Consider the following 23,322-nt stretch of genomic DNA (forward strand, 5'->3'; position numbering starts at 1 on the left):
CATGCAGTTATATATATATATTTTTTTTCTTTTTCTTTTTGGGATCTACTCCCTTAGTAATTTTTAAGTGTACAATATAGTATTGTTAACTATAGTAAAAATGCAGTATATTTACATCAATATTTATATTTTTTCTCCTGACTTGTTTCACTTAGCATAATTCGTTCCAGCTCCATCCATGTTGCTGCAAATGGCATGAGTTATCTTTTTGATTGCTGAGTAATATTCCATTGTATATACATACCACATCTTCTTGATCCAGTCATCTGTTTTGTGACATTTGGGTTGGGTTGTTTCCATGTCCTAGCTATTATAAGTCGTGCTGCAATAATCATAGGAGTGCAGTTACCTTTTGAATTAGTGTTTTTGTGTCCTTTTGTACATTCCTAGGAGTAGAACTGCTGGATCATATGGTAAATCCATTTTTAGTGTTTTGAGGAACCTCCACACATCTTTCTATAAAGGCTGGACCGATTTACATTCCCACCAGCAGTTTAAGAGGCTTCCATTTTCTCCACATCCAGACCAGCATTTGTTGTTTCCAGTTTTGTTTTGTTTTTAATGTGGGCCATTATCACCAGTGTTAAGTGGTGTTTCATGGTAGTTTTGATTTGTATTTCCCTGATAATAAGTGATGTTAAACATTTTTTCAAATGCCTGTTGGCAATTTGCATTTCTTGTTTGGGGAAATGTCTTTTTAGCTCTTCTGCACATTTTTTTATTGGGCTGTTTGCACAACAAAACATTTTTAACCTCTTAAGATAATACAAAGATTCCCCCAAAGCATGGTTTTCTAATGAGTGAAATAGTAGTAGTGCTAGCCTCTCACAGATGGTCTTGTCTACCGAATGGTGGCTGGAACAAATAAACAGCTGCTAGTACCTGCAGGGTTTCTGTGACCAACTTTACTATATTATCTGTGGGTGACTCTAGTTGTGGATATGGACTGTCACATGGAAGGACTATCAGGAATCAGCATACATCTGAAAAATACCCGTACAAGTCTGCTTGGAGACAGAACTGAATTTGTTTATGTGCACATTGTGTATATGTGAGGGTCTTTCCATTCCCAGAGTCTCAAAAAGCAGCTTTAAATATTTGTGGTATGCTCAGACAACCCACGCATTTCCTTCACATGTGACAAGGACACTCATTATGAACTTCTGCTCTTTCGTGCACTAATATTACAAGGAATAGTGCAGTTCGTGGGAAATAAGGGTGTGAAGGAGCCACAGATGTCTTTCGTGAGTTCTCTGCCAGATTGTAGCCCAAACTATTTTCAAACAGTGGGGGAAACTGCATTTCTCAGTTAAAACAGGACATCCTAAATATCTTTTGATAGGTTTCAAAATATATCACTAGTGGATCACTTACAAATGCATAACTAATAACTTACATTTGTAATACTAACTCCTTTTATGGTTATGGCATAATGAGATAATGTGTGCAAATTGGTTTATACTTAGTATATTAAGTATTCAGTGGTGTGATAATATTTTGTCAGTAATATATTAGTAGTAATAAAAATTGTGGTGGTATTGTCTCGCACCACAATTAACAATTCAAATTGCATATATATTTCTTGATTTCTAGAAAATGGATTTTAATTGCATTTTAATGCAGTTGGAAGTATGGTTATGAATGTTTAATGTTTCTTTTTAAAAAATTCATTAATCAAAGCTCTCTGTACACACACAGACACACATCTATATAACCTCAAAGTATCTCTGGTAATTCTTTTTTTTTTTTTTTTGTGATTCCGTGTTACTCTTTAAATGTGTTGGGATTTCCATGAACTCTCACATATGGGAATCAAATAACAATGTAGGCTAAATAGGGGGCTTTTGTTCTTGAAACTTTTGATAGTCCTGTTGTCCGGTCAACATCAGTGTGTTTGAGATCCTCTCTGTTACTCTTGTTTTCCTTGGAGTTATGGCTGTTCTTCTCACGTTCCCTCCCTAAAGGATTGCTAGTACCAGAGGAGAGAAACTATAAGTCCCCTGGGGTTCCTTGTATAGTGAAACCTCAGCAGCAACTTGAAGTTTCTTTTGAGTTCAGAACATCCAAATTTTATGTCCGTTTTACCTTCCATGCCACAAGCCCAGATTTGCTTTAGCACCGAGGTGTTTCAATTTATATACCACCTAGTAAAAATAATTCTCCCAGACTTTTCTCCTTTCCTTTCCTTTCTTACGACTTCTGTTAGAGAATTGTTGAGCATCTTCTTTTAAAATGCTCTCATAATAATAATCCTTAAATATTAATACATAACATACATTAATACCTTTAAATGGCATTGCAGAGCTGAATAACTAATACATATTATGGAAAATGGTACATAGGACACAGATGTTTGGAGGGAGGAGATCTGGTGTAATCTGACTAGTTAGGGACAGTTTAAAGGAATGTGACAGAGAAGAGAGAAAGATGCTAGTCAGTTATGGGAATGAATTAGCTGCACATAAAATGAGGAAAAGTTAGCACTACAAAGGAATGCTAGGGTGAGGGCTGTTAACAAATATCTTCATCCTCTCTATTATTTTGCTAGAAATGCATCTTTTGTGGCTCTGGTCCTTTGATGAGGAGGACTCAGGTAGTTAATTCTTTGAACCATAGACAGAAAGATAACCTCAATTCCTCCTTCACCAAAAAATAAAGAACAACATTTTACATAAATAGTTCTGTGCAGACTCCATATAACTTAGTCTTTCTTTTTTTTCCCTTCTGTTAGTTAATAGTTTGATTTTTCTATTTTTTCTGCCTGGATTGTGCAGCCAGGACGTGTTGTCTCCTGGTTATAAGGAGATGATGTAGTGTTCTTGTGCACTGGCACAAACTGTTTCGTCCGATTGGCCATTGTTTTCTAGAGAGACTGGCTTCTATTTACCAGAACAGGCACAGTCTGGCATTTAAGCTTGGATGCCACCTCTCAGAACCGATGAGATGATATCCTGACTGATTAATTAGATATGTTTCATAACCTGCTGTAGGAAAAAGGATTTGAGGACATTACGCATTAGTAGTATCCAGCTTGGTATTTTGCATGCTTCACTCTTCTTTTGCAATTGGGGAAGATGCCAGTTTTGCTTTTGTGATGCTTTTAAAATACCCCAAGATCTCAAAACTAAAAGGAAAAAGAGCACTTAAAAACTGATACTAGAAAATAGAATCTCTTCATTAATATAGTTTGTTTTTAAAGGAATCTGTCTAGTTGTAAAAACAGTGGGAATATCTTTGTGAAACAGAATCTTGTAGATGCATTTTAAACAAGTTAGTAAAATTTATATTAAAATACGTATGTAGTACCAAGATATGGTAGACACAGTATAGACTATATTAACTGCTTTTCAAAACACCTCAGTATAGTTGTGATTACTTAAATTCACAAACAGCTTTTCAACAATTTTCTTTAGTCTTTAGAACTGTGAAAAAGCCAGGGGAATATTTTCAGAATTTTTACAAAAGAGAAAGTGCCCCAGGGAGAAATTGGCAGAGCTAAAAGCAGAGACTTTTGTCCCTGCCAGGCCAGTGTATGTTCTTGGTGCATAGGATCTTCCTTATTCTTTATATCCCATCTCTAAGTTCTACCATATTCTGCCACAAGGGCAATGATTTTCTTTTTATCTGTGTTGTTTCCCTGGGTAACAATGAGTAGGAGGCTCTAATGTGCTTTGTGGAGAGTACATGACTTGTCTTGAAGAGATGCCACATCATGTGGTAGAGACTACAGACTGGAGCCAACCGCTGGGCATTTTGTACGCCCCACCTCTGCCGCTGGGCCATGGTATGACTCCAGGAAAGATGATTACTCGGGGCCTCAGTTTCTTTCATTGGTAAACTGAGAATAAGAAAAGTGCTTATGCCAGAGGGACTCATTCAATTCAATGAACAAACATAAGTAGAGCACAAAGAAGAATGCCTGCACAGAATAGGCACTTAACATGTCATTACTACTACTATTACTACTACTACTGCTTAAGAATTGAATTATGTTTTTCAAAGTGAATATGTTTTTCAGTGTCCAGAAGGGTCTCTATACTTTAAGAACTGACTCCTCACATTTTAATGGTATAGTGACTATTTTCCCTTAGAAAATCTGTATCTGACAGGGTTAAGTCTCTAGTTTTTAGTCTTAAACTAAACTATAAACATGATATGTGTAATAGGGCACTGAAGCAAGTGGCAGCTGTGACTTTGACTTAGTAATTTATCCTCACTAGGCTAAACTGCTTGAGAAGACTAGAAAATATACTTCTAAAATCCCATTCCATGATTGAAGTAATCTAGGTTAAGTTTACTTTAACAAAAATATTAGCCAAAGCCCAATTTAAGCATCCTATTCCAGTTAAGGACTGTTATTAGAAATATTAGAAATTATTGTTACGTCTACGGCCATACCACCCTGAACGCGCCCGATCTCGTCTGATCTCGGAAGCTAAGCAGGGTCGGGCCTGGTTAGTACTTGGATGGGAGAAATTATTGTTACATATAAATAAAACTGGAGAGTGTCTGTATGGAGAATCTATAGAGTGAGAGAATAAACTGAATGGCCTGCTACGATGGCCTTGGGGTCTTTGTTGCTTACAGAGATAATTTAATTATGATAAAATAGGGTACCTTTGAATTCATTCAAATGGTGTATATGTATACTCATTTGCCAGATGCTTCTGGAATGTTATTAATAGCTACATGATAATTGTGTCAAGAAATTAATTGGACCTGTCCTCATATTGGTATGGTCTAGACGTCTTTTTGTTGCTACTCTCCTTTGGACTTTTAAAACTAACCCAAGTAAGTTGCCAGTTTGCTCTTCATGTATAAGGAACTTTATGTATTTGTTTCTTACTTTAAAAAATCAGTATACAGAGTCTCAGACTATGGTGATGGAAGGGCTGACTGTCCTCAGGACATTTAGCAGAGGGTTCGCTGAGGTTGTTCCCTACTATAGGAATCTTAAGGGAATGCTGGCAACCCCCAAATCATTAAGAACGACTCAAGTTGAGGTTCTTGAGTTAAAGAGCAAAGTCCTTCCATAGTGCAAGAAAAATGCCTTGGGCTAAAAGTACCTTGCTTTTGGGTCTGGATCTGTTTCCTCTCTGGGCAATGGTACTGATGATCTGGAGTGATGTAGCTGACCCATAACTTTCTTCTTTGGTGTATGTTTCTACCTGTTTGCAGGGCCAAGGAGATCTGCTGAAGAACGCCAAGAACGAAGCTATAGAAAACATGAAGCAGATCCAACTGGCCTGCTTATCTTGTGGACTGAGTAAAACTGCCAGCAGCTGTGTGGAGGCTAAGAGCAAGCGCAGCCTAGAAGCCATAGAAGAGAAGGAGATTGGCGAGGAGAACGGGAAGCTGTGACCCTGAGCATATCCTTCCTGTCAAAGACTCTGGGTTTTCTTTCTCTAGGCTTTTTAGAAATTCACTAAAAGTGACCCTCTGTGGGGAGCTGGACATAAACAGATATTTTCACAATGTCAGTATTTTAACATAGTTAATTTATCTAAATTAAAATCTTTCGTAGCAGTGTTTCAAATTCTGATTGTGTGTACGCACATGTTTAGGTGTGTGTGTGTGTACTTGTGAGAAAGAAGCAGAGATAGAAAAAGAGAGAAATGATGAGAGATTGTGTGTGTGTGTGTGTGTGTGTGTGTGTGTGTGTGTGGTGAGAGACAGAATTTGTTAAAATCTATTCTGTGTTGCATTTAGTAAATTATTATTTTATCATTCGGGGACAAATTTGTTAAGCTGAAATTCTAGAGGGCACTTAAAATAACTTGTTGCTGTGTTTAATTTTACTTCCTTACTTTTGTCATTTAATTTAGAGGTCTCAATATCTTCTTATTGAAGGAAGCCAAATTTACCAGTGCATACATATTTTGATAGAGTAAGTATAGATTAGAAAAATTCTTAAGAACCACAGTAGAAATAAAGATCGAAAGAAAGACAAACAAATGATCAGCGTTGCTGAAAAGGTCAGCAAAGTCATTTCTTCAGTTAGTGAACTCTGGAAAATATTTACTAAACAAAAACAATTTTTAGAAAATTTTCTGTAGTTTACTAAATAGATGTGATTTCATGGAAAAGCTGATTATAAGTGAACTTATACTCACCCATGTGGTACTATGAAATGCAATGAAATCTCTGTTGTAATTAGAATTTTGAAGTGACAATACTATTCAGTTGTGAAATTTCAAGATTGAGATATGCAAGAAGCTCTCATTCATCCAAAATGGGAGTTGCATTCATTTTCTATAAAAGATGTGGGCAGCTCGGAAGTCATGTCTTTGATGGAAATTAATTTAGAGTACTAAATTTGTTAAAGACATTTTACAAATAATGCCATGTCATCACATAGAGCTGACACAGATTATGCATCAGATAAGATCTTCATGATGATTTAAGAACTAATTGATTACAAAACATCTGTGATCTAATTTTAACACATGCCAAAACACAAAAGAAACAAATAACTAATTAAGTATATTTATAATTACATCAAGATCATTTCTGCCCTAATATTTTCATAAAGTACTTGAGTGTAATATGTTTGTTACCTCCAACAGAACTAAATGTTCTATGGTTATGAAAGTGTATTTATTTAAAACATTGCTTTTATTTTGAAAAGCTTCTAATTAATTTGATTAACAAATGTGCTAATTTGGGGGAATCTAGGGAAGATAATTGTTGAAATTTTGCAGATATAAACATCTTCTATAGCTACTGTGTTAAGTTATTTCTGACTTCTTAACACTATTATGTTCATGTTGCACATTATTGAAAGAGTAAAGTCATGAAACAACACTTATTCTCTATTATTGTGAGTTATTTGAAAAAGGAAAAATAATGTAAATGAGTTATTATATAAAAATATCTTAAAGGATATGGCATTTCCATGGACAGATATAATGAAATTACTTTTTGTGTTGAAAACTGGATACTTGGGGAGGTACATGAGAACTCATTTAAAGTTAAGTTTCCAATGGTACTACAATAGCCTGCAGAAATTTCTTTACCCTGTTTTATACTTAATCTGCATGGTAGGAGGAATAGGGGGATGCGGGGATCTAAACCCCTTATGAAGAAAAAGAGGTGACACCTGCAAAAACAAGACCAGCCTTACATCAGCCAACTGGTTGGTGTCACCTATGGACTTCATCTCCTTGAATGGAGAAATTCATGCCTTTGCTAATGATGTGGAGAGGTGGGAAGGAAACAAAGTGTGGCAAACAGACTATATTGAGATTCAAATCCAATCTTGGAAACAGTTTTCCTAGTTTATGTTGGTTGTCCTGGGACTCAATCTCATACTTAGAACCTACTCAAATACATGTACCCCCCCTACCTTGAAAGTGCACATCATAGCACTATTCTTTCAGAAAAGGCACACTTTAATGCCTTTTTTTACTCACTAATTGACAAAAATCTGAAAAGGATTTGCTTTTACAACCAAGTAAAAATTGCATTTAATGTTCATTTTTCAATAGCAAACTACATAGCACTGTGAAGTGCTTCCTTCACCAAGTTGCTGCCTTATACAGGCTGTGTATTTATCATATCACTCTTGCTTTTACTAATTATTAGCATTATTTTAGGTTTTATCTGCTATTTGGTGTGATTTGGTAGGATATTTTTGGAGTCTGGTAATGTTCAAACATTTTCCCCTATCAGTGTAATGGTAATTGCATTTGCACTTGACAGCTCTTCAGCTTATAGAATGCTCGCTTGTGGACAGTGGGACAAACCTGCATTCCTGAAATTATGATATGGATTCCACCTCATCCGGTGCTACTTCTGGCAATGGGTTGTCAGCCATTCATTCTTTGCTTCATTGCACTAGGTATCCTTGCTGGGTAGGGGCTGGGGTATGGACTAGGCAGAAGCTTTAGATTCTGAGAATGAAGAAATTGCAAGGGAAAAGTCTTACCTCTGGGTAAAATAGTAAAAACAAACAAAACATTTTTCACATTATTACATTTTTTATAAGTGTCTGTCTCTTTTCTGAATTTGAACTGCAGTATATAAAACCAATTTCCATCCATTTAGCTTTTGGTCATGCTGGAAAGATAAAGTGGTAGTTACTAATTTTATTTTTCTTTATTATTTTTACTTTACCAAGGAGATTTGAGGTGGAGATAGTAGGTATTATCACTGACATTTTATGGGTGAGAAAGCCTACAGCCTCTAATGTAATAAATGTAATCAATACCTGACACTGAATTCTGGTTTATTTGCTTTAATGTATAAGCCATATTTACTTAGTAATTTAATTTTTAATTTTATTCTCAAAAGTTTAAACTGTTATTGTTACCTTTATAACTTGAAAAAGGCCTTATATTTCCTGATAACAAAATGTCAGTGACATTTTGCAAAAAGAGAGATTTATAAAAAATTAAAAATCACCCTCTATTAATATTTAGACCTGTACCACTTCAGACACAGCTTAAAGTTTATATGTGCATACTTTCATTTTTAACAAAAATGAGATCATATTATAAATAACTTTTACAACTATAAATACTACACATTATAGATATCCTCCTGTGTTAATAAATATATATGTACATCAATTGACTTTTGAATTGAATCTAGTTCACAAATGGCATATTTTATTTGGTCAATAAATTAAAAATTTTTAAATGATAGTCAACTTTTCAAAGTCAGAAAACCACATATGAATTCATTTTTTGCCTCCTTTAAAATATTGACTGACAATTCCTACCTCTCTTTCTTGGCATCAATTAATTGGAACTATCCTTCAAAAAGGGCCTGATTTGTCCAGTTTGCAAGAGAACCTCTTCCTTAATGTATGTTAAATCCTACAGATGTCTGGAGATACTTGACCCAAATCATTACTTATAATAATGCCATAGTGTCTCATTGTCATAACGTATTTATCCAATCTATTGTTAGTCCTATCCTAATTTCTTCTTATAAAGCATTGTAGTGATAAATATCCATTTTTGCAAAGTTGTTCAAGTTTTTATCTAGGATAAATTTTTAGAAGAGGAATTATTGGAACAAAGTGTGCATTTACTTTAGGTCTTTTGAAATATATTGCCAAGTAAGACCCAGAAAACTTGTTAAATTTTTTTTAAAGATTTATTTGTACATACAAGAACTGGGGTACAGACCAGAGTTGAGGGGGGTGAGAGGATTCACCACAGACAGAGTGGGGAACAGAACAGGCAGATTGGCTGAAATACTCTGCTGAGGAGAGCAGCAGGTGAGTCAGGAGAGGTCTGCTGCACCATGTGGGTAGCTCCCTGGCTGGGGATTGATCCTGTGCTGCAGTGGCTGTGGATAGCTTCATAGGTTGCGTTTTAACTCCCTGTGCCACCAGGGAGGCCCAAACTTAACTTTAAATTCCTACCAGGGGTTTATGAGAGTACTCAATTTATTTAATACTAGATTTGATTTTTCTTATTTTCATCTTTGCCAAGATGAAAATATTATCTTTATTATCTAGTGAGATTCAACACTTATTAGTATTTTCATTAATATAAAAATCTCATAGATTTTCTATTTTCCGATCATTTTGGGGTGGGATGGAAAATATTTTAAAAATTATTTGTGTTACTTATTTTTAATAATGTACTCAATCCTGTGCTTGTCATGTGTAGCTAATGTCCTTTGATGTACAGAACCCTAATTTAATCCAAGTTGGACTTATTTTTTCCTTCATGATTTGTATTGACTCCTTTGCCTATGTTCTTTTGTCTGCTAGCAGCTTTCTTAGTTTACTTTTCACATTTAAATATACAATACCCCTAGAATTGATTTTCGTGTGTTGTGTAAGACAGAGGTTCAATTTCATTTTTTTCCTGACATGGATAATAGTTGACCCCACCCATTTATTGTAAGACTATACATTATCCACAGCTCTCTAGTGCCAACTTATAAAAAATGAAGCATCTATGTATATGTACGTCTATTCCTGGAATGTCTGTTCTGCTCCATAGGTCTGTGTGTGTCCTGACAACGTACTGCACTGTCTTAATTACTATAGCTTTATAATGTCTTGATATCAGAAAGTGTAGTTCTCTCCACTTCTCTAACATTTTCTTGGTTATTTTTCCCTTTTTACTTTTCATGTAATTGTTAGTTTATCAATTAGTTTATCGATTTCTATTAGGTAACTGCTGGAGTTTTGATTGATCTCACATAGGATATATATGTCATTTGGGGAAGTTCTGACCTATTTATATTGTTGAGTATTCTGATCCATTCACATGGTGTATTTCTCTATTTAGATTTTATATAATTTCTCAATATAATTTTATAGATTTCTGTGTAAAGGTTTTGCATAGCTTTTACTAGATTCATTATATAGTTGCTGTAATTAAAAAGCAGACCTTGTTAGATGGAATAAAGCAAAGACTAAATAATATGCTGTCTACAAGAAGTACAAAGACAGGAACAGGTTAAAAACAAAAGGATGTGAAAAGATACAACTTGTTAACATGAATCATTTCATTCCTCTAGAACTATCTTAGCTGTAGCTTGTCAACAAAGTAAAGGGTACAAGAATAATAAATCATGCAAGATATGTTTAGGTTTAAGTTATTGTCCGTTTAAATTTCAACACAAGGAAGCTCTAAGGAGATAATGGTGAAACTTTCTTTTGTCATATTGTCATCATGTCGACCATGTTATTGGCATCTTGGTGACACTAGGCATAAATGGACTCCTAGGCTTTAAAGAGTTTCTAAATTCTTTACAATTACCCAGTCTCTAGTTGAAACATACCATTACAACATTTTAGAATATGTGTATGAATATATTCTTTATTGCTATTTTGGAGACTGGTAGAATCTGCTGCTGCTATACTGACTTTTTGTGCATTTTTCCATTTCCAAATATGAAAATATATTCCATATAAATATTGTCATATCTTATGTATAATCTTTTCATAAAATAATACATATTTAGTTAGATTTGGGATTGCTAAAACTAAAAGCATGCTAACAGCTCTCGGCACACTGCTTAATAGTTCTTTTTATCTATCTTTTAAAAATGTAATCACAGATTTCAGCATTTCTCCACAAAGAATTCACAATTACTTCTTGGGTAAAACAAACCATTGACATAGGCAGGGATAACAGTAGCTTTTATAAGAATATTGTACAGCACTTCTTATCTCTAAAGAAAACAGTGAGGCACAGCTAAATGGAAAAGGATGTTATTCAAGTAAAAACTCAAGAGTATTGTAACTGTTCAATGATTAGAGGTTTTTCTCAGTAGGTAATATTAATGTCCTATATTCTTAAAGTTCTCTTTATGTGTTTTACATAGAAACTATAGCTGCTGTAGTCAGCACATACAGGAGAAGTGATTTGACTTTGCAAGCTGGGGAATTTAAATTTTAGATTTTCTGCAGTGTCTTTCATCAGTATATTCATGCCTAGGACACCATGTATTCTGATTTTCCTTCACAAAATGCAGTCCTGCCAAGTACATGGGGCCAGGTGAATGCTCAAATCCTAGCACTTTGTTGAGAATGCCTGAATTACGTACTATATTTGCCATGTTCTAGTCTTGTCATCATATATAGGGAAAGGTCCAGATTTATAAGTTCAGCCTCACCTTCTGAATTTCTTCTACTCCTTTCGTGGCACTCTACTTGCAGCTTCCCCATCACACTCTAATGTGTTTCCATGATCCGTTCTTGATTCCTTCTTATGCTCAAGTTTTCCATTAGCCCTTCAAGCAAAAGGAATACCAAGTTTTCAGGAAAAAAAATTTTAAATCTTACTCAGGCCACCATGGAAGGATAAACCAACTAATATAGTACTCTACATTTATTCCTCCACCAAATAATTGAAATCCATCTTTATCTTCACTTAACTTTAATATCTTGGTCACATTCCCTCTTCTAACTGGTTAATTATTTTGTTTGCTTAGAGAAGTCATTCTCAACCTGGTTTATGGGCCAGATGTTCCACAGTAGACCATCTCCATTGTATACACAAAGGATTTTTACTCTGAAGTTGTGTATTTTAGCAGTTACCAAAATAGGATGCTGTCTTTTTCTTTGTTGTTTTATTGTTGTTGTTCAAGTATCACAATGAATTTCTTTACTACCACTTAATTTTTCTATTTCATCAGTTTAATTTAGTTGTGAGGAAGATTTAACATGACAGTTTAAGGAATTATAATTTTGCTATTTTAAAAATTAAGTTGTCAGAGAATATTTGCTTTAAAGTTGGTTTCTGATTTGTTCCTTTGTTAGTAGAGTCATATATTAGAGAGTGTCACATTTTTGTAGAGAACTATGTGATGCCTCTGAGGTTTAAAATAAATTTATGAGCAAGAAAATATTGTCCATTATTTTCTGGAACTGTCCCTGAATAAGCCTAGATAATATTCTCCACATACAGAGTAAAACTGTATGTATGATGAGCCCATTTTTCGGTCAGTGGTGAATAGATGGTATTCTTTCCTTGAGGTATGTGTAAGGAATCATAATACAACAATACGTCTTTGTAACAATTTACATAATAATGCTTTATTTCCTTTTATAGTAATAAACATGCTGCATTATTCTCTGCCTTAATGACTAGGGAAGGTTTAAAGTCAAATTGTCATGAAAAAAAGACTTGATTTCTTAACCTCCCACCCTTCCCCCCCTTACAACTGTTCTTTCTCCCCCCTAATAAACATCATGGCCATGTTCCCAGGACTTTAGACCAAAATCCCAGAGGGCCAATTCCATTCTGCTCTTTCTCTCACACTGCTATATGCTATCCATAACTAGCTCCTATTATTGTCTTTACCCGAACAATCAGGAATCTTCCTGCTCCCTTCCATCTCTAACTGTATCACCTACTACTCATCACTGCCTCACCAACGTTGAAATACCTTCCAACTATGCCCTTTAGTCTATTTTTCTTCATAGTGGTCAGAATGAATGAAAAAAATTGTGTGTGTATTACTACTGATTGTATGTAAAAATCTTAATTTCCAGGCATGATCCTTATGACTTGTATGTTTTAACCCCTGCCTGTTCACTGCATGTCTGTAAGCCCTCTGTAGTGGCAGGAAGACCACTGAGCAGGTTTTCTGATCCAGCAGACCGGGTAAAGGAGTCCTAGAGAGTCCTCGGTGGCTTTTCAGGCTTTTATTGGTATTTACAGGGTACATGGCAGGTAGGGGGCCTGGGGGGCTGGGATGCTGGCAGGCCAGCAAGTCTTCACTCTTTCTGGGCTCTCTGGCGTTCTCTCATGGCCTCTCTGCATCTCTGCTCTACTCGTGCTTCTTCATGCTTCTCTGCTTCTGCTTCTCTGCTGCTGTTTCCATTTCTGCTGGCATCCCCGTGACGCCGCCCTTAAAAGCCCAATCCTAGCCCAGGTGAATCCCATCTTCCTATCCCCACACCCTACTCCAGGTGCCCGCCATCAGGCATGCATTCAGGACCGCAGGGTTCCGTCATCCATCCTAATGGCGGGAGAGCAGAAAAGCCTGATACTTTTACCTTACCCTACACCCTCAAAATTCATATATTGAATTCCTAATGCCCAATGGGATGGTATTAAGAGGTGGATTTTGGGGAGGTAATTAGGTTAGATGTGGTCATTAGAATGGAGTCCCCAAGATGGGATGATTGTTGTCATTCTAAGAAGAAAAAGGAACTAGAGCTCACTCTTTTTTTTACCATGTGAGGATATAAGATGTTTGCAAACCCGGATAAGGATCTTGGACGTTCCAACTTCTAGAAACGGGATAAAAAAAAATGCCTGTTGTTTGGACCACCTATTCAGAGATATCTTTTTTTTTTTTTTTAAGATTTATTTATTTATGCAAGCACTGGGGCACAGGCCAGAGGTGCGGGTTCGGGTTCGGTAGTATCTCTTACAGCAGTTGCAGCTAAAACTCTGCCCTTATCTTTTCCCTTTGCCAGTATATTCCAACTTTAAACCCACCAGCTTGTTCTTGCCTCTGTACTTGATTGTTTCTCTTTCACTGACTGTGAGTGTGTAAAAACCATTATGACTCAATTAACAAAGAGATGGATTACCCAATTTTTAAAATGGGCAAAAGATTTTGTAACTTTTGGCTGAAGCCAAAGACTGTTACAGGTGGTGACCCCTGGAGGGGGATGCTGGTGAGAATAGCCCCAGAGAAAATGCGAATAAAGTATTGGTGGGGGTGGAGACACTGATAAGAAACAAAAGGGACTGCAGAAGCAGCCCAGGGATTTAGTGTTCGGGATTCAGTGTCAAGGATTTCAGCATTTTTGGATCTTCAGCGATTCCTAGGTGTAGGGTAAGGTAAAAAGTATCAGGCTTTTCTGCCCTCCTGCCATTAGGAGAGATGAGGAAACCCTGTGGTCCTGAATGCAGGCCTGATGGCGGGCACCTGGAGTGGGGTGTGGGCATAGGTAGATGGGATTCACCTGGGCTGAGACTGGGCTTTTAAGGGCGGCGTCACGGGGACGCCAGCAGAAGCAGAGAAGCCACGCAGAGAAGCAGAGAGAACGCCGGAGAGCCCAGAAAGAGTGAAGACTGGCTGGGGGTTGGGAGGACTGCCAGCCTCCTGCCCCCCCCCCCCCCCCCAGCACCCCTGCCTGCCATGTACCTGGTAAATCCCAATAAAAGCCTGAAAACCCACCAAGGTCTCCAGGACTCTCTCCTCCTTTACCTGGTCTGCATGGGATCATAGAGATCCTGCTCCGTGTCCCTTCCTGCCCCTACACGGGGTCAGCCATTTCTTCCCCCGTCATGCTGATCTTGAAGGCTATTGCAGGCCTTGGAAGAACTGTGGAGAGGCTTCCAGCAACCAACCTCAGAGAAGAAATGTTCAGAGGCTTTGCAGGTAGCCGAGGGACAGAGACTGTGCCTGGTTTTGCTGCTGTTATAGCCTGGCAGGGAAGGCGAAGACCCAGAACCGTTGCCTCCCTGAGCTGTGTGAGTGTGGCCATTTGTCGGGTCATTTGGCTGCTGCAGCTGCTATCTTGAGTGTTGCTTGTGATGCTGCGCTGGGGCATCTCGGCAGCTCCAGAGAGCATCTCCTGTTGTGTCATCTGTGGTCTTCGTGAGTTGGATTTTGGCCTATTGTCTGGCTGCCACATGCCCCAGGCCCTCAGTGGTGGGGAGACACTATCTTGGGAGCCTTTTGATACCAGAATTGTCAGGCCTAGTCTCCCAGCCGGGATCGGATTTCAGGCTGCAGGGCAGCGCTGAGCCCCAGCCGCTAGACCCCCACGGGTTGGTGTCTCACGAAGCCGCAGCAGGAACTTCGCAGACGCTCAGGCAAGCAAGCGAGAAGAGGCAGGTTTGTTTAGAAGAAAAAGTTTATTGAGGAGAAAAAGAGCAGAAATAAAGTGGGACTCCCAGGCCAGGGAACCAGGCCTGGGAGGGGCAAGGAAGCCAAAGTAGAGTCGTGTCTTAGGGAATATATACCTTTTTTCCCTCATTATTCTAAAGCTGCCCCAGTCTCTCTGTGATTGGTTAGTTCTCGGCTGTCTCACTCAATTTGCTACTGAGTGGGGATCTTCACATTCCTTATCTAACAGCTTTCTCTTTCCCCATTTGTTGCATCTTTAAATTTATGGCCCAGTCTTCTGGATGGGCATCCCTGCATTGAAGTTAAACAGCTGCCCTTCTAATGTGTCCATAAATTAAACCACTCTCCATTTCTCCAATCTCCGCCTCCCTTTACCACCTGAAGGAAACCAGGACCAGCATTAACAATGTTGTCCTTGGTCCTGGCATGTTTGTTTTTCCTAATGGAATTGGTTATATTTCTTTGGTTGTCCTTATTTCTGAAGCCTCCCTAAATTCTTCAGAGGTCCCCTCCTGCACTGTCCCTAAAACTGCCTAATAACCCTAGCTTGCCCTGTCTCATTTTGTATTTAGGACTTTATAACATTGGATTCTGCTTTGGATGAGGTAAACGGCCATTTGTGTCCTCAGTGACTTTGTTTTTCCTTGTTTGTTAAATAAATCCCATTGTAGTTGTCTGAACCTGGGTAGTCTTGCAATTATGTGCAGGGGTGAAGAACTCAGACAGTGACTGGTAAACTATTTGGGCGCTGTCCTTGCCAGTTTTAGTGCCCCTTGCTGCCCTGTGTCAGTCTGCATTTCTGCTAAATAAGCTAGTTGGTCTAAGGAATAGCTCTGGAAAGCAGACCTTGGGGACAGGATACTGGAATAATCATTCACCAGTCAAAGAGCAACAAGGACCTATGGTGTTGCTAAGTAGATGATTCCTGGTGATGACCTGTGGGTGCTGAAGATTTACTTGGCGTGGATTAGGATGAGACACAGATGGGAGGTGAAGTAGTTGCTAACATGATAGCTCTAGCACTTGAGTGGTATGGGGTATCTGCTATTTAAAAGGATTCTGGCACTGCTGCGGAAATCTTCAAGGAAAACAACAGGCTTACTTCAGCCAACTATCCATGCAGAGTGAACGTAAATGCCAAAGTCCTCAAAGTACCATTTAAAGAGACTTTTCTCGGGCCTCCCCTGGTGGCGCAGCAGTTGAGCACTAGGTTGTGAGGCTGCCCACAGCCTCTGCAGCGCCAGTTCAATCCCCAGGCACCGGCGAGGGTCCCACCGAAAAAAAAACAAACTTTTCCATTGAGGCCACTGGGAAGACGTGTTGAAAATCAGTCTACCTGGTTGAGTAGAAGGAGACTATGCACAGGTGTGACATGTTTCTTATGTAAAAACTAGGGCCCTAATAAAGAAGACTGGGGATGGGAACATTTGGCTGGATGAGTCTGAAACAGCTTGAAGCTCCAGATTCTTCTGAGCTCTGGGCCAGCAGAAGAGCCTCTTTGCCTTTGTTATTGGTGGAGGAAAGCAACCTTCCCTTCCCTGGAGCTATTCAAAGACCAGACCTGAGAAAATGCCTTGAAAGAAGTTGCCACCATCACCTTGCTCTATTCCACCCAACTGGTAAGTAAAATAGTGTAATGTCTCTTTGTAACACAAGAGAAGTGAGTTCTCCATGAGAACATAGTTTACTCACTGAAAAAAAGGCTACTATATAAACTGGTGAAACCAGAAGAACCCATGTAGTATTGGGTCCTGAAAATACTGGCTCAGGAAGATCCGAAAATAAGGGTTGATGGGAGGGTAAATATTTACATGGGAAAATTTCCTCATAACAAAGATTTCCTGGGAAGGGCCAGGATTTGGAGCTCATCATAATATGATGCTGGGTGGCTCCTAGAAGCACAGGCACGTCAGTGGCCTACATTTAATAAGAAGGCAGACTGCCTGGTGGGGTCAGGAGTCCCCTGCTTTCTCTGAGTTTGATCAAAGCAGCTCTGCTCCAACTGCCCTATCACTAGCATTTCCACATGAAGTTTCAATTGATGAAAGGCTCCCACTGGTATAAAAGAAATTGGAAAAACTCTAGGTTAGATATTCTCCAAGGGCCTTTCTAGCCCTAATGTGCCATATAACCCTGGTCAGTTAAGCTCTGGAGTCCGACTGTCTAAGGACAAATTCAGACCTCACTTTTTCTGGGCTTTAGGATGAGATACTCCACTTGTGTTAGCCTCACATTGATCTATAAAATGGGGCTAAAGTTGTGTGATTGTCTTAAATGACTAGATACATGGTGGTATTTAAAACAGTATAGCGCATAGTAAAGCTTTGTACTTATTAGAAATATAGGAATATAGAAATAGCCAAGACAAATTTTTTTAGCCAGATTAAATAGGTGATATAGCTACATCTATACATATTTAAATAAAATTTAAACCATAGAGGATTTTTTTATGTCAAGTATTTAAAATGTGCATTCTTAGTAGAGCCTTGTAGAATAACAATATATGACATCGACCATAAGGACTTGCTGTTTTTTTAGGTCTAAAATAATTGAAGGTCAGCAATTTTGTTTGTTTCTACAAAGTATTTGGAAAGCAATAACTTTTAGAAAAAGATGAATCTTCTTTAGGTGTAGGTTGTGGGGCCGGGGTAGGTTGTGGGGCTGGGGAGTTGGCCAGTGATGCTTCTCTCTGATGAAGAACACAACCAGCCTTTGCAGGTTATCTTGTGCAGAGTCCAGGGGCTGGTGAGCAGGCCAGTGTCCATCTTTATGGTTTGGTTTCTGTTGCAGTAGATCCAGTTAAGTCCTGAGATTATTTGAAGCCCAAGTAATGGCAAATGTGCATGGATGTAGGCAGCAGTGTCATCACACATGCCTGCACGCCCTATAATTTGTGAGCAGCAAAGTTTAGATTTATATTGGAGTAGAGCTAGTGACATGAAAATGAGAAGTCTATTAGTGTCTTCGAGATTTGTTGTCCCACACATTATAATTCAGGATATAATGGTGTTAAAATTTAGGTGATCTATTGTTCTTTTATCTCATTTTTTTGCACCAGATTTCACATCAGTTTGTATTAGTTTAAAAAAAAATTTCAGATAAAAATATTGTAATGCCTGAGCCACATGAATGAGAACTTTTTATTTCATCTAAAGTTTTCTTTCCCCTAGAATTTGCAAGGTAAATATGTGAATACAGGATTGGTGTCTAAAAGGCATCCTTTCTATTAAGCTCATGTGGTCTCTGGAAATGTCATAGAATCTTTGGATTCATTCCCATGGCAACAGGCAACTCTATCATCAAGGACACTGCTTAGCGTTTCTTTTTAAGAAGGTGTGCTCTGTACTTGAGATTCACAGCTATATTTTTTATTAATACTTATTTTTTGGATGCATTGTGACATACTGTGGTTATATATCCTCAAGATGGAAAGGCAGGGTCTCTTCACTAAGGAATTAAGACATGGATTATATTAAAGGGTCTCGTAATGCTCTGTGGTTTGAACTTTTGGTGTGGTTAGCAGAAGAGAAGCAGAAGGAATGGGACTAGACAAAAAAAAACAACAAATTAGGCACTGCTAACTGGAATATACATGCCTATATGCAAATCTACATATGTGCGCACACACACATCAACAACAAAATAAGGCACCATACATAACAATTAACAGCTACTCTGCATGCATAAGCACTGATGTGGAAAGGCTTATTTTCAGTCACCTTGACTGTGAAATTTGTAATGGAGGTGAAAGTCATAATCAGTGTTGTCTTTTCCACCAAGTGTCTGGGCTATTAGGAATATTACAAGGGTCACTATTCAGGATGGGGCTGGCTTTCTGTGTCTGGATCCTCATTTTTCTTATATCATATTTTCTATGATGTGACTTGAGGGAAACAAATTATTGGAGATGTTACTAGATATAATCTATTAAAAAATTCAATGAAATGGAAGTAAATATGAAAGGCTACACAAAGGAGAACCTTAAAAAAATACCAATCCATTCTGACAACCCCAGAGGCTGGTCTAGGTTAGAACTCATTTTTAGAGACTTTATGGTGATTTCAATGTATGACCAAGACTGATTATGTAAATTACCTCAGAGATGATTAACATTTCACTTAATAAAAAATATTTCATTTTGTATCATATCACCCTAATATGTGGACCTGTGTTCAAGTTTAAATTGAGATATACTGTATATTTTTAAATATTTCATAATACTGCACACGCACATCTCTATGTAATACACACATATATAATCTCATTAAATGCTCAGAATCCTATCCATAGTAGGGAGGTTACTACTTCCCTTTGGCAGAAAAGTAAATGGAAGCTTGGTGTATCTCTATGACTCGGTCATGTGTGTGACATGTGGCCAGATTCTAAAGTTGATATTCTTTTTTTAAAGATTTATTTATTTATGCATACAAGAACTGGGGTACAGGCCAGAGGTGTGTGTTTGGGGGGGATGAGAGGATTCACCAGAGACAGAGTGGGGAACAGAACAGGCAGACTAATTGAAATACACTGCTGAGGGGAGCAGCGAGCGAGTCAGGAGAGGTCTGCTGCACCATGTGGGTATCTCCCTGGCTGGGGATCGAACTGGCTGCGAATAGCTTCATAGGTTGCGTCTTAACCTTGCGCCACCAGGAAGGCCCTAAAGTTGATATTCTTTTTACTATTCTATATCATCTTCATCAATTTCAGTCAGATTCGGTCAAGGGAGTAGCAAATATGAAGGACAGCTTTGGTCATATTAAGATTGTCTCTTTGTGTATTAGTTTTCCAAGGATGCAGTAACACAATTCAGTGAAGTGGTTGGTTTAAAACAACAAACTTATTCTCTTGCAGTTTTAGATGTCAGAATTTTGAAGACAAGGCTTCCAGTAACCCCTAGCATTCTTTGATTTGTGGCTACAGCTCTTCAATCCCTGCCTCTGTCTTTACATAGCTTTCTTCCATGTATCTCCTCTGTTCTGTCTGCTTCAAATTTCTCTATCATTTCTCATAAAGGCAGAAGTCGTTTGATATAGGACCCACCATAAATCTGAGATGATTTCATCTTGAGAGGCTTAACTAATTACATTGGTAAGACCCGCTTTCTAAATGAGGTCACATCCTGAGGTTCCAGTTGGATGTGAAGTTTGAGGGGATATGATTCAACCCATTATATTCTACAGTTGACATTTGGAGACACTAGTCATTTCTTGGTGAGAAAATTTGTGCTCCTGCCTCCTGTGAAAATATTTGTGCAGGATACAAGGAACAGGTGAGAATGAGTGGCTGAGAGGCAGGCTTTCTGGGAGTCCTAGAAGAACACACACAGGTCCTGAGGGAAGTGAATAAGAGAACTCCTCTAGGATTCCGAGTGGAAACTCAAGTCATGAAAATCTTTAGTTATCAAGGGAATCAGTTCCTTATGCATAGCAGTAGAAGGAGGCTTGTTTTCCTGCTTGTACATGTTGGTTCAATAGGAAATTATTGGATATTTGGTTTTTGAAGGCATTAAACATGTTTTGGGGACACAAGGGAAAAGTTGTGGCCCCTGATTGGAGGAATTGACAACCTGAGTATGAAGTGAGCTTGTCTCCTGCCAGAGGAGTTAAAAAGGCTTATGGGAATATCAGTTTACTTGTCAGCTAATGACAAGGGTTTTAAGTAAAAAGAAATAATCCGCAAAGGAAATGGGCAAAGACTTTAGCTAGGCAAGAGGCCTACCACTCCTCACAATCCCCTCCCCCGAGTATTTGTACTCTATAGTTGGCAGGACTTCCTGCCACAAAGCATGGATTTGGGTCACATGGTTGAGAAATAATGTACCTTGCTCCCTGGAGCCAGTGTTGGTGGCTAGAAAGATATCTATTCTCCAAAAGGAATGAGCCTCTCCATGTGAGAGGTGTTTGCTGGGAGGTGCTGGAGGTGGGGAAGGTGGAATTGCCTTGGGTGATTGCAAACACTGAATCTGCCATTGAAAGTCTGCCCAGATATAAAATCAACAAAGCATAATTTTGCCAATTGGCAACTAGGGTTAGGTATTTACTAAAACTAAGCAACATTTCAGAGGGAATTCCAGCAGCTTATTGATGGCTTCATAGAGCTCAGATCTGTGCCAATTATATCGGAGTCCACTGATGTAAAAATTTGCTTTATAAAGTGTTTAGGCACTGTTAAAAGAAATAGAAGAAGACACAAAGAAATGGAAAGACATCCCCTGCTCGTGGATTGGAAGAATAAACATTATTAAGATGGCCATCCTACCAAAAGCAATATACAGATTCAATGCTATTCCAATCAAAATTTCAATGTCATTCTTCAAAGAAATAGAACAATTATTGATGAAATTCATATGGAATCACCAAAAACCCCAAATAGCCAAAGCTCTCCTGAAAAAAAAAAAAAAGGGATTGGAGGCATCACACGCCCAGACTTCAAACTATACTACAAAGCCATAATCATCAAAACTGCATGGTATTGGAACAAGAACAGACATACAGACCAATGGAATCGAATAGAAAATCCAGAAATAAACCCACAGATTTATGGTCAACTAATCTTTGACAAAGGAGCAAAGAATATGCATTGGAGCAAAGACAGTTTTTTCAATAAATGGTGCTGGGAAAACTGGGTTGCTACATGCAAAAGAATGAAGCTTGACTACTACCTAACACCATGCACAAAAACCAACTCAAAATGGATTAAAGAACTTGACATAAGACCTAAAACCATAAAATACATAGAAGGAAATATAGGCAAAACACTACATGATATGCACATCAAAGACATCTTTTTTTTTTATAAAGTTCTTTTTTTTTATTAATAGAGGCATGTTTTATTTATTTGTTTATACAAGCACTGGGTACAGTCAGAAGCACGGGAGGGTGAGAGAATTCACCAGAGCCAGAGCGGGGAGCAGAGCAGGCAGAAGGACCAAAGTACACTGCTGACGGGAGCAGCGGGCGGCAGGAGAGGTCTGTGCGCCATGTGGGACCCTCCTCTGGTGGCCGGGGAGCAGCCGGGGATCGAACCGGCGCCGCAGAGGCTGTGGGCAGCTTCGCAACCCAGCGCTCAACCGCTGCGCCAACGGGGAGGCCCTCAAAGACATCTTTACAGACACATCACCCAAAGCAGTGATAGTGAAGGAAAAGATAAACAGCTGGGACTACATCTTTTGTACAGCAAAAGAGACAACCAAAACAAAGAGAAACCCCACCAACTGGGAGAACATTTTTGCACACAACACTAATGATAAAGGACTGATCACAAAAATCTACAAAGAGCTGATGAGACTCAATAAAAACAAAGAAAATAATTCTGTCAAAAAATGGGCAGAAGAGCTAAAAAACTTCTCTGAAGAGGAAATGCAAATGGCCAACAGGCATATGAAAAAAAGTTCAACATCACTTGCAATCAGGGAAATGCAAATCAAAACTACCAGGAGATACCATCTGACACCAGTGAGAATGGCATATTAAAAAATCTAGCAACAACAAATGTTGGCAAGGTTGTGGAGAAAAAGGAACTCTCCTGCACTGTTGGTGGGAGTGCAAACTGGTCCAACCACTATGGAGAGCTGTGTGGAGATTTCTGGACCTACTAAACATAGAGCTTCCATGTGATCCAGCAATTCCATTCCTAGATATTTACCCAAAGGACACAGAAACATCAATTCCAAAGGGCACCTGCACCCCTATGTTTATAGCATCACTGTTTACAATAGCTAAGCTTTGGAATCAACCCAAATGCCCCAAAATAGATGACTGGATCAAGAAGATGTGGTACATATACACCATGGAATATTACTCAGCATTCAAAAAAGATGAACACATGCAATTTGCAGCAACATGGATGGAGCTGGAAGGGATCATGCTCAGCGAAATAAGCCAGAAAGAAAAAGAAAAATACCAGATGGTCTCACTCATAGCAGGAATCTAGAAAACTTAAATAAGGGACCAGAAAAAAGAAAAACTGTAAGAAAGAAAATATCAAAATCAACAAACAACTATGAGCCAGAGACATTCTATGGGGTTGGGGGGGCGG

General features: G+C 38.4%; 1 protein-coding gene across 1 annotated transcript in view; it reads left to right on the top strand.

The window, feature by feature from the left end:
• PLCL1 (phospholipase C like 1 (inactive)) overlaps positions 1-5,361 on the top strand; it is a gene marked incomplete at its 3' end in the record, with an annotated part of 270,528 nt that extends 265,167 nt beyond the window's left edge. The window contains exon 6 of the mRNA XM_084235117.1: positions 5,179-5,361. Within this exon, the coding sequence (XP_084091243.1) occupies positions 5,179-5,361 (183 nt within the window). The remainder of the gene's footprint in view (positions 1-5,178) is intronic.
• Between the last annotated feature and the right edge of the window lie 17,961 nt (positions 5,362-23,322).

This window comes from Talpa europaea, assembly GCF_964194135.1.
Source record: "Talpa europaea genome assembly, chromosome: 1".
In the NCBI taxonomy this organism is placed as follows: Eukaryota; Metazoa; Chordata; class Mammalia; order Eulipotyphla; family Talpidae; genus Talpa; species Talpa europaea.